The sequence below is a fragment of the Lithobates pipiens genome, unplaced genomic scaffold (genome assembly GCF_037356315.1).
Source record: "Lithobates pipiens isolate NorthernLeopardFrog02 unplaced genomic scaffold, aLitPip1_a1.2 Scaffold_19, whole genome shotgun sequence".
In the NCBI taxonomy this organism is placed as follows: Eukaryota; Metazoa; Chordata; class Amphibia; order Anura; family Ranidae; genus Lithobates; species Lithobates pipiens.
The window spans coordinates 420,773,883-420,786,490 of record NW_027507764.1 but is presented as its reverse complement, the minus strand read 5'-3'; the positions used below and the strand labels follow the sequence as shown (position 1 = coordinate 420,786,490).

Here is a 12,608-nt window from a genome sequence, read left to right as displayed (position 1 = left end):
AAGATAAAAGGCATACCTCCCAACATTTTGAGATGTGAATGAGGGACACCTACTAACAAATGTATGTAGGCAAAGGGCCCACCCCCTGCCACACCCCCTTAAAGGAGAAATAACCCCCCAAAAAAGGTTAATTAAACCCACAATTGCTTTTTTTTACCACTACTATTCCTTTATATTGGCTTTTAAAATGTACAAATGCAGCAATTTAGAAACTGGTTGAAAGGTTGAGCACTGAGAAACACTTTTTGAAAGATAAAAAGTGCATTTTATATAAAACTATGTAGATCAGACCAAAATGAGGGACAGAGGGACATTGCTCCAAATCGGGGGCAGTCCTTCGAAATCAGGGACATTTGGGAGGTATGTAAAAGGTCCTCAAAATAGTTAAGTAAGTAGTTGCTCAAAAGCAGCTTTTATTTAAATGCAACTGCATTGCTATTCAGAAAGTTGAAATGTTTTAAGGAATAGAAGACTTTTGTATCCTGGTTTTACAGTCTTTCATGCTTAAAGTGTAACTAAACTTTTATTAGTTTTGGATCAAGTAAGGGAGGATTGTAACCCCTGTCAGTTTTTTTTTTTGCCATCTGTATCCCATAGGGGAGATTTCCCTTCACTTCCTGTCTAAAAGCCCATCGCCAAAACAGGATGTGAGAGGAAAACCCTCAAAAGTGAGGGAATTGTGGTGTGACACCAAGGTCATCAGAACTAGTGTCCCCATTGGAAAATGGATCCTCTGTTAGTATTCTGATGTCAACCCAAAATTTGGGATTTTCTTTTCCTTTCACTTTCAAGTATAACGGTAAAAAAGGACAAATAGAAAAGGTAAATCTCACTAACCGGGGCACAGACAGCAGTAAAAACTGACAGGTGTTCTAATCCATCTGCACTCTATCCAAAAAAAAAAAAAAAAAGAATTTGAGTTTAGTTACACTTTATTGCATGTGTGCTTAACAATCTAATATTTATGTCAATTGTAACATTATTTAGGGCCAGTTCACACCAGATGCAGTTCCATGCAGTTCCGTTTTTTCTGCACCAATACAGTCAGTTCCTGCACCAGAAACTGAGTGCATGGTGTGAACTAGAGCCATTGGAATACATGAAAAACACTGTGCATGCATTTTTAGTGGCGAAAAAAAGCACACGGAACTGAACGGAACTGCGTCTGGTGTGAACTGGTCCTTAATCAATAAATAACTAACTCTGGTTTTTATAACTTGGCATTTTAGTCATTTATTGAATCGTTCAGGCTGGGCTCACACTATTGTGCAGAGCGGCTCGCAGCAGGGGGTCCAGGGGAATCCCTGTTCTCCATTTCAGGGGCGAATCAGGTCTGAATTTTTCCCTGAATTCACACCTGAAACAGAGCCAAAGACGCACAGGATCCTTCTGCTGTGTGCTCCGCAGCCGCCCCAGCGATGTGTGAACAGGCTCCATTGAGAGCTGGTCACACTCTTCTGTCATGCAAATTCGATGCGAAAAAAACGCGCATCCAATTTGCAATAGTGTGAACCCAGCTTTAACCTAGGTTCACATTGGAGCAATTTGGCATGCAAATTGAAATATCAAATCGCATGCCAAATTGGCGGCAAATGTCCGAATGGGCGCAGTGCCACATTTGTGGCGCCTCGCCGATTCCCAAAAGTAGTTTATTCTGGTGACTTCAAGCTGTGACTTCCATAGACATCTGTGCAGGAACCTGCACAGACGTCTCTGAAGTCGGGACTGACATGCAGGAATGAAATCGTCCGAGTTACAACTGAAATCGCACCATTTCATTCCCGCTGTCGGTGTGAACCTAGGCTTAAGGTTTAGAAACATCAAGGTTACAGGTGCAAAAAAATGCTACATGTTCAGCGCATAGCTATGGCGCTAGTCCACATATTCCGTGATGGAACATTTAACTACTGTTCAAGGAAAGATAAGAGTCTTTGGCCTAAAGAGCCTACAAATATATTTAGTGTTAAAAAAATGGCTGCAAAGATGTAAAAGGTGGAGTCATTCATTTATTATAAAATATTACAGAAATAGAATTAGCCAGTCTACAACTGGAGGACTGGTATAACTAAATCTTGAATCTCCGAATTTGCACAGATTATTTAGATGTGCATAAGAGTTTAGCAATCCAGATGTTCATGAACTGTGAATGTCATGATTCTATTGCCATGTTTATATAAAGAGTAGTTCCAGGAAAATCACACATCCTGGGTGCCTTGTTTTGCTAAGTAGTTAACCTACCACCAGTGCCTGAACCTACCCTAAGCTCTCTGAATTGTGCTGGCTGTAGCAATTTGTTTTACCCTTTTAAAGCCCCTTTCACACATGCGGATCCGTTTTCATGGACGCCGCTTGTTCAGCAGGGATTGATCCACTGATCCCCGCTGAGCTGGCAGATGACGGATCCATCTCCGCTCACTGTGCAGAGACGGACTTGTCAGATCTCATCTCCCAACCAAGGGTGAGAACGGATCAAAACGGAGAGTAAAAGAGAAGTATGGCAAGGCTTTTTTTTTTGGCCACACTTCTCTTCTCAGTCACAGGAATGCACCTTCTTGTAGACATGTGCGATTAGTTTTGTACGAATCAAAAATTCGTACGCATTTCTGGAAATTTGTACATTCGTACGAATCCAAAATACAAATTTATGAATTGTGTACAAAATACGAAATTTTGTTTACGAATTTCGGATCCAAATTCATAACGAAAATTCGTAATTTTGTAAAAGTTAACTAACCTAAAAGTTAAAAACCCAGGAAGTTAGCACAGCACAGGGATGGTGGGAGCCCCTCATAATGATAAATTCATCATAACAAACTTTCGTTATTTTAACGAAAAGTTTATGAATCTAACAAAAATTCGTATTTCGTATGAATCAGAATTGAATTTCGGACACGAATTACGAAATACGTTTTTTTTTTATACGAAACGGAACGAAACAAAACAAATTTTTTTGACGCCGCTCATGTCTACTTTCTTGTGCTCTCCTGCTGATTCAGGCTCTGGAAGGATCCCGGCCATATTGTCAGGATCCTCTTAGATGACTGATCAGCTGTTGGCTCAGCCTCTCAGTGAGTTGCTAAGAGCCTGAGCCGGCTGCTCCCACCTCCTCCCCAGCATGGCACTTCAGTGAGCTCTGGAGGGGCAGAGCAGATAGACGGTGGCTAACAGTCTCTGACTGTGCTCTTGGAATACTGAGAATTGAGCGATCAGCGGTCATCTGAAAGCTCATTTCTCAGGCTTACAGCCGGCAGGGGACAACTACAGCATCAGACAGATGCTGCACCGGGAAGTTTTTCTCTTGTTTTGTTTTTTTAAACTACAAACTTCTCTTTTAAACCTATCAGGCACATATACTATTTGATTGATTTAAGATTTCAGTAATGTCAAAACTTCTGATTATTTAGAAATATTACCTGTGAATCTTAGAAATGAAAGTAATGTCTGCATTCCTTTCATAAACATGGGAAATTCGCTTGAAACTATTTATTTAAAGCAATCCCTCTGTTTTTATTTTTACCTACAGGTAAAATAAAAATAACAATAAAGCTTACCTGTAGGTTAAATGAAATTCTCCTAAAAGTGCACCGTTTAGGTCGATATTCTAGTGAGCAGCACCCAGTGACATCACCGGCGCATGCACTCTGAAGGAACAGCATACCTGGGCTGTTCCTTCAGAGGGTTCTCGTTTCAAGGTAAGTCCTTCATAATCTGCTAGTATGTGATGCATACAAGCATGTTGTGCCTTAACCTTGCAGGGAAAGTTTTCTTTTTTTTTTCAACATTTACTACTTTATTACTTTAACCTCTTTGCGCCGACCATACACAAATTTGTGTTCATTGCTTGAAGGGGTTGTACCGGGGGGAAGCTTGCAGCTGCAGGCATCACCCCAGTACCGTTTTTTAGAGCCAGCGGTTGGCTTTTTAGTGATTACAACCGATGCGGCTAAAAGCTTCCGCCTTCTTCCTCTGCTCTTCCTGGTGTTGTGTTGAATACTGTCCGTCGGATAGTGTCCACCCTGTCTTGCACTTGCGCAGTACGGCGGACAAGCAGACGCCGAAAGTCTCCGAAGATAAACGGCACCTGTGCACTAAGTCCAGGTTCAAGCCCCACCATCCATGAGGACACAGAGTTAGAATAAAAAATTACAGAGCGAAGCGAGGCTGTGCCCAAAGAGCAACGAGCGAAGCGAGCCCGCGAGGGGCCCTGTTACTAAGTGCTACCGTATGTCCACTTGGATGGTGGGACTTGAACCTGGACTCAGTGCGCAGGCGCTGTTCATCTTCTGAGACTTTCGGGGTCTCTCTGTCCTCCGTACTTCGCAAGCGCTGTGCCTGCGCAGTACAGGGCGGACACTATCCGATGGGGAGACAGTTTTTGGCAGAACACCGGCCTCCCTTCACCATTGGGAGACCTGAGCCACCAGCCGGCATGTCTGCTGCCTAGGCTGAGAATCAAACAAAGCTGGATTCAGCTTTCATCGGGAAGTGGTTTAAGTACCCCCATCACCATGTGTGCTCACACAGCAAAGAAAATGCATACGTAAATCGCACCCGCAAATATAAACAGTATTCAAATCACACGTGAGGTATCGCTGACAAACCTGGGGGGGGGGGGGGGGTGGATGTTCCAAAACTTCTCTACAAAATGATTGCTGCCCTTAGGATTTGGGGAGATCTCCCCTCACTTCCTATTTTTCCTAAAAAATCAACCCCAAGCCACAAAACAGGTTGTAATTATGCTTGAATGACCTTTTATACATAGTAGAACCTTATCTGACTTATAGATAATACGTTCCCACTGGTGGCATATTCCAGCCTCATTGCAAAGAGCTATATAAAACAGGACCTAACAGGGTGAACTATAGCTACTAGAATTCCAGAGATTTGCTATATTGCAGTTTAGGAGTAAAGCTGTCCATACACTGAACAATCTGATTGTACGGTCTCTGTACAATCTCATTTAGATTTACCAAAAATATGTAATAGGAAGACACGCCTAAATGACCTATTCAATTTAAATCAAATCAGGCAGGCCCTTGCGCTGTACAGGCATACCCCACTTTTAAGTACACAATTGGGTTTATTTACTAAAGCTGGAAAGTGCAAAATCAGGCTCACTTCTGCGTAGAAACCAATGAGCTTCCAGGTTTTATTACCAAAGCTTAATTGAACAAGCTGGGGTTAGAAGCTCATTGGTTTCTATGCAGAAGTGAACCTGATTTTGCACTTTTCAGCTTTAGTAAATAAACCCCATTACGCACTTAAAAGTGGGGTATGCCTATATAGTTGATGGTAGAGCTAAAGAAAATTGTACAATGAGATTGTATACCATATGGACACTTTTAAGACTACATGCACATGGCCGTAAGAATTTTACTCATCGTATACACATTGTTTTTCTGGCACAAAAGTTCCTGTGTAAATGATCAGTAAAATGCTTGTATATGAGCGTTCAAATGCATAAAGACGCGTAGGCGTTTAAATGCGTAAACTTCTAGTTTTATATCCTTCTACTCTGTTTTCGAGCCCAGAATGCAATTTTTATATCTATATTTACACATATATGTGTTTCATTGCATAAGTGAGCAAATTGCATGTCTTCAGATGCAGATACTTTGATTTGTGGTTACAGATCTGAACGCAGCACATTTTTCAGCACCTCTATGCATGCCCTTGTTGAAAACAATACCCCTGCATTCAGGTATTCAAAATAAATGCAGATATCCATAAACCAAAAATGCACTGAAATTTGATTTTTTTTTTTTTTACTCTTATGCCTAGTATACACAATGAGAAAAAAACGCTTTCTGAGCAACCGTGCAATAATCTGATCATTGCTACACAGCTTTTGAGAGCCGATCATGACAGCTCATGTGAAAATATCCGAAGGGGCATGCAGGAAATTTTTTTTGTATGATAACGGAATGTACGATTTTTGTGTAATTAGTATGGTATTTGTACGAAGAAAAAAAATCCACGCATGCTCCGAAATGAAAGAATACATTACATTACAATACAATACAATACAATACAATACAATACAATACATGACATCACTTGCAAAGTTGTGCTCTGTCATAGGAGAATTTTTGTAACTTTAGTAACCTATTGTTTTTCCATATGGGACTAGTACACATAAAATAAAGGACGATCATTCGTCTGATATTCTTATCAGATGTATGAGGCTTTAGATTTTGCAAGAGTTTTTGAACGCAACTGCATTGTTTTCAATGGAGACATTCACACAGGTGTGTAAACATGCCCTGTGTTCAGATCCTTAAAGTGGTAGTAAAGTCCGCCTTGTTATTTTATTTCCCTACAGGTAAGCCTATAATAATGCCCTGTACACACGGTCAGACTTTCTGATGACAAATTCCGTCAAATTTTTTCTGACAGATTTTGGCCCGAACTTTTCTAGCATAGACACGGTCGCACAAAGTTTAAATTCATCAAATTTATCGGAAAATATGATCGTTCAGAACGCGGTGACGTAGACCACATATGACAGGACTCTAAATGGGCCAGTAGCCAATAGCTTTCATCTCGTAATTTATTCTCAACATGCGTGGCACTTTGTCTGTCGGAATTGTCTACACACAATCTGAATTTAAACGATCGGATTTTGTTGTCGGAAAATTTTAGATCCAGCTTTCAAACTTTGTGTGTCGGAAATTCAGACGGAAAAAGTCCGATGGAGCCCACACACGATCGGATTTTCTGCCAACACGATCCGATCGCACATTTTCTGTCGGAAAGTCCGACTGTGTGTACAGGGCATAGGACTTACCTGTAGGTAAAATCAGAATCTCCTAAATGGGCACCATTTAGGAGATATTCACACTGGACCGGTGAGGTCCCCAGTGCATGCGCTCTTAAGGTCCGGCATAGCTGGACCTTCAGTACCATAACCGAGGGCTCTCTCAAAGCCGGAGTCCGCAAACCTGTAAGGAAGCCTGGGTGAGGATGGAAGCCCTGTCAACAGTGACAGCTGCTGCAGGAGGGCTTCACTCTAAGGTAAGTATTTCAAAATGTGCTAGTATGTGATTCATACTAGCACATTATGCTATTATTTTGCAGGGCATATTTTTTTTATTGCAGCTGTTTACTACTACTTTAACACAAAATCCCAAAAATCTCTGGATATATGCATTCTGTTGTTATAAAAGACAATAGGACAATTTTACACACATAACGGATCAAAAAGTGTATATGAACGAACTTTTGCATCAGAAAAATTTTTATGGCTGTATGAATTATTATTATTATTATTATTATTAATAGTATTATTATACAAAATTTTAGTTAATGTACAAACGAAAGGAAAAACTGTCATTTTTTTACTGCTCATTGTGCCCCCATTGGGGAGATTCATGCTCTCTATTTGATCGGTTTATCATTATCATTAAACGTGAAAGTAAAAGAAAATCCCAAATTTTGGGGTTTCCCCTACAAAAGTAACAGAGGGTAAATCTTCCAATGAGGACACTAGTTCTGATGACCTGGGGGTCCCCAAGGAATTCACTTAATTTGCAGGGATTCCTCTTACTTCCTGTTTGCCTAATGGGACAGGAAGTGAAGGGAAATCTCCACAATGAAACAGAGATGGCAAAAAAATAAAAATCTGACAGGGGTTATACTCTATCCCAAATGAAAAAAAAAAAAGTTTTATCCATAGTTCTACTTTAACAATATGAGGACAAATCTGAGCAATCTATTCAATTTGTATCAAAGCAGACTATTGTACTACACAGTTGATGGTGGATTGTACAATCAGATTGTATAGTTTGTGGTCATCCTAAATGGTAATGTCTTTATAGAAGCTTGATATGGAAAGGAAAGAAAGTGAGAGCTGATTTAGAAGAATTGTATAATGTCTATATCAGTGTGGTCATACATAACAGATCCTGTCTCCTATATAAGAGATGAAGATATATATATATATATATATATATATATATATATATATATATATATATATATATATATATATATATATATATATATATATATATATATATATGAGATGTAGATGCATGTATATAAGAGATGAAGATACATATATATAAGAGATGTAGATATATGAGTTGAATATACATATATACTAGATGTAGATACATACATATAAGAGATGAAGATACATATATATATTTAAGAGTTGAAGATACATATATATGAGATGTAGATACATATTATATATGAGATGAAGATACATATACATAAGAGATGAAGCAGCAGCCCTCCCCGATCACTCACCACCCTCTTCTGTTGTTTGATGAGCGGTCGGCTCAGGCCATTCATCTTGCTGTACAGGCCGCATGCATTGCACAGATAGTGACCGGTGCCGTCCCGTCTCCATAGGGGGGTCTGCACTGAGCCGCAGTTCACACACTCTCTGCTCTCTGGGAGCTCCTCCAGGACATCTGTGGGCAACAGACACAGCGATCAGTTCCGATCTCCTACACATGTGCGATCCATCAATCTATGGAAACCTTTACAAAGAATTTCCACTTAGAAGAATCGTTATCTTTTTTTATTTTTTTTATTTTAAATTGAGCAAAAGTGGAATCATTATTGGGCTTTTTAGCGGGTAATTCATACTGTAGCTAAAATAATATATAAAATAACATCACATTATAAAAGAAAATCACAATACAGAAAAAAAAAAAACAGAAAAAAGTGATCTGGTATTTCTATGAGCTCCTCCAGTCCTGGACACATTTCTGTGTTGCAGAATAACTTTCACATTTCTTCCTTCCACAGATAGAAAATAAATCTTACGGTGTTCGATTTCCATCTTTCAAACCTCTGAAGACCACAATCCCCAATGTTATGACTAGTTAGCTGCAATGGGACCACAAGTCGCAGCATTTCACTAAGGCCAAGGATTAGACATAACTATGTGCGCTTTGGTTGGGACTTGGGCTGATTAAGATGACATTTAATACCCTACATTTATATTGGTGATAGAAACTCAAGTCACAACTTCCAATAATTAGACAAGTTCTATTATAGGGTTGATTTACTTAAGGCAAATAGGCTGTTTTCTTTGCAAGAGAATTTGCCCCCCAGAGCTTAGCGAACATGGTGAAATTTCACTATACAAAGAAAACCCAATCAAATACAAGAAAATAAAGAAACTGTATTTTTGATTGGATGATAGATGTCAGCAGAGCTTCACCTTATTCGCTAAGCTCTGGGGAAAATTCCCTTTGCCAAGTCAACAGTTTAGTTGCCCAAATCAACCCCTACAAGTCTGCGCTGACCCCCAATCTTTCCCTTACCACTAAATACTGACTGATTCCAGTGTCGGCTATTGAACAAGATCTTAGAAAGTCAATAGTTACGAAAGAGAAATGTTTCTTTTTATCTATTATGTATACTTTGATATGTAATAAAGAGTATTAAAAAAATGCTACATATGTTACAGCTGTCAGCCCTTGTATAGACAAACAGATTTGATACCTCTTGTAATAAATACACATTGCATTCTGTATTTACAATAAATGAAGAACATGTCATCAACATTTTAGTATATATTGTTGGACTCATCATCATCATCAGATTATCTAAATATAATACATTTGTCCATAGCAGATTGTTACATTGAGATAGAAATACTGCTAGTAAAAACAGTATAACTTTGTAAAAACTGTAGTAATACTGGTAGTATCAACAGTAATCTGTTATGGATAAATATTATCATTTACAATAAATATTTAGTACACTTTTTTTTTTTATTAAAAAAATGACAAAAATCAATCTAGATTTGTATTTCTTTAACCATTAAACAAAAGCACATTATGATTTAGCACTAGTAATATATAACATCATAATAATAATAATACTGTCCTAACGTATAACGCAGGCAGAGCAAATTTAATATAGGAAGGTTTCTAATATTCCAGGAAATGGCAATGTTACAAAACAGAAGTTAATTTCTAGACCACGGATAGCAGGGACACAGCTTTTTTTTTTTTTTTTTTTTTTTTTAATTTAGCAATCCATAAAATCCTGACACTTCAAGGACGTTAGAGTTAAACAGCAATCCGTCAGACCCTGGATGAGTCCCTGTTATATTGCACAATTTAGAGCAATGAGTAATAGGTGGAAATAACCCCAGTTAAGGTTTAAACTCTGCAGAAGGTTGACCTTTCAGGCCGAAAGAGAAAAGAAATTCTCTTTCAAAAATAACATTTTGCTATTGTACAGGTGACTAATGGCAAGATTTTAGGAGCTTGCTAGATTGTTGTAAATGTTTATTTTACATGATTTATATATTTTTTTAAAAAGTTTAATTCGAGAAACAATAAAAATATTATTATTAATAATAATAATAATAATAATAATAATAATAATAATAATAATAATAATAATAATAATAATAATAATAATACAATTATTAACATCCGAACCAACAACAATAAACTTTTGGCTCTGCTGAATAACGAAATGCTTATAGAAATTTGTTGAAGAAAAAAATAAATTCGTTTCAGAATCACTGTTATATTTCCGATTTTTTTATACACTATTAGATATCCCAGAAACAAACTATATATATATATATATATATATATATATATATATATATATATATATATATGTGTGTGTGTATATATATATATATATATATATATATGTATATATATATATATATATCTATATATATTATATATTATATATATATATTAATGATATATATATATTGATATATTGATATATATCTATATCTATATATAGATATATATATCTACTATATATATATATATATTATTATATATTATATATTATATATATATATATATAGATAGATAGATAGATAGATAGATAGATAGATAGATAGATAAAAAAAATTGTTCAGTGTTTCTTCAATATTAGGTGATATAAAGTATCCGAGTTTATATATATATATATATATATATATATATATATATACATGGGGGGGGGGGGGATATTAGACAGCTAGGTCATGTAACGAAATTAAAATATTTTGTTTTACTGTGACTGCTCCTTGATCTTCAATGACTGTAAGGAAATTCTCGGAGGAATTTTATGATAAACAGACTGTCAGGGGTTTTACAAATGAATAATCTCTGGAAGGGACGATCTACTCTGCAATGTTTACAAGCTGTGAGGATACTGAGACAGGGAAATGCTGATTCTTTATTGTAAAGCTCTCACACCATGACACAGGGGTTGATGCCCTCTGCTCTGCCATGGCACATTGGGGTACCTACCACCTGACGGATGGTGGCCAGCTCTCCTATCTTATACAACTCCGTTATATGGGACCCCGAATCAGTCGCTCATTTGGTCTCATTATATAAACTGGATAATCTTTAAGTTGTGGTCAGGCAGTATAACCAATCACTAGGCTATCAACTGAAGGACTTTTCAACCTACCAATCAGAACTAGGTGACATTCACTTGGCTGTAAACATTTTAATGATTTAGTTCCTGCGTGTCATGATACTTGATCTGTTTGTTCTTTTTTTTTAAAATACATGAATGTCTGGCATGTGTATATGTCCTCAGATTTTTTTTTATTCTGATCAGAACCACAGTGGGGTTGATTTACTAAAACTGGAGAGTGCAAAATCTGTTGCAGCTCTGCATAGTAGCCAATCAGCTTCTAACTTCAGCCTGTTCAAGTTTTGACAAAAAAAACAAAAACATGGAAGCTGATTGGTTAAAGCTGCACCACATTTTGCACTCTCCGGTTTTAGTAAATCAACCCCAGTGCATCTTGTGAAAATATCTCCATAAAAATTGCTGCTTCTATAGGATGTTTTTTGTTTTGTCTGTAGAAGCAGATCAATGTTATTCTATGTGTCCTGTCCATACACATAGGACAATTAGAGGCATATTTTCAGCTCAACCTACGTTTCTGATTGGAGCTTTCTGGCTGAAAAAAAAAACGCTAAACTCTCCTAAAGTGTATACAAAAAATTGCTCTGTGAGCATTTTTTTTCTACCAAAGGAACGGGCGGTTTTTAAGCCCAGTGTGCATGGAGCAAACACTACAGCTGCGTTCAGATGCGTAAAAAAATTATTATATGTTGTTGTTGTTTTTTTTACAGTTGTGTGAATGAGGTCTAATTAACATTACATAAAAAAAAAAAATACAAAAATAACAAACAAAAAAACAGAAACACATATTCAATTGTAGGGGGGGGGGGGGATAAATGTGAAAAAATACATCTAGACTGAAGATCGATTCACAAATTTTCAACACAGTAATTATCTTTATTTTAGCCATGTAACTATAATTTCCAAATTGTATTGGATCTAATTGAAAATAACTGTCACTTATAAAACAATCTCCTTATTCATGTTGCTAAGCACTTCACAGACTATTGTTGCTATATAAATCCTTATTAATAATAATAATAATAATAGTAATAATAATTAAAAAAATATTAATAATATTAATATCCTAGTATGGTAGGTTTGTGAATTGAGCCTCAGTTCAAACTATATTCTAGATTACCACCAAATTTAACAGATCAACTACATGAAATGTATTTTAGTGTTGTATTACGTCATAGCACAGATCAGACTATGATCTTATCAACATATATGTATGGCCTCTCAGGTTAAAGTTCTTCAGC

The 12,608-nt window shown here is 37.0% G+C and overlaps 1 protein-coding gene across 5 annotated transcripts in view; it reads right to left on the bottom strand.

The window, feature by feature from the left end:
• The window catches only part of GATA6 (GATA binding protein 6), a 42,043-nt gene that overhangs the window by 23,119 nt on the left and 6,316 nt on the right, over positions 1-12,608 (bottom strand). For 4 of the 5 annotated variants that reach the window (XM_077492562.1, XM_077492560.1, XM_077492563.1 and 1 more), the window contains 2 exons: positions 8,254-8,420; positions 838-888 (listed from right to left, as the gene is read on the bottom strand). In XM_077492562.1, the coding sequence (XP_077348688.1) occupies positions 838-888; positions 8,254-8,420 (218 nt within the window). The remainder of the gene's footprint in view (positions 1-837; positions 889-8,253; positions 8,421-12,608) is intronic. The other variant, XM_077492564.1, reaches the window with a different exon arrangement.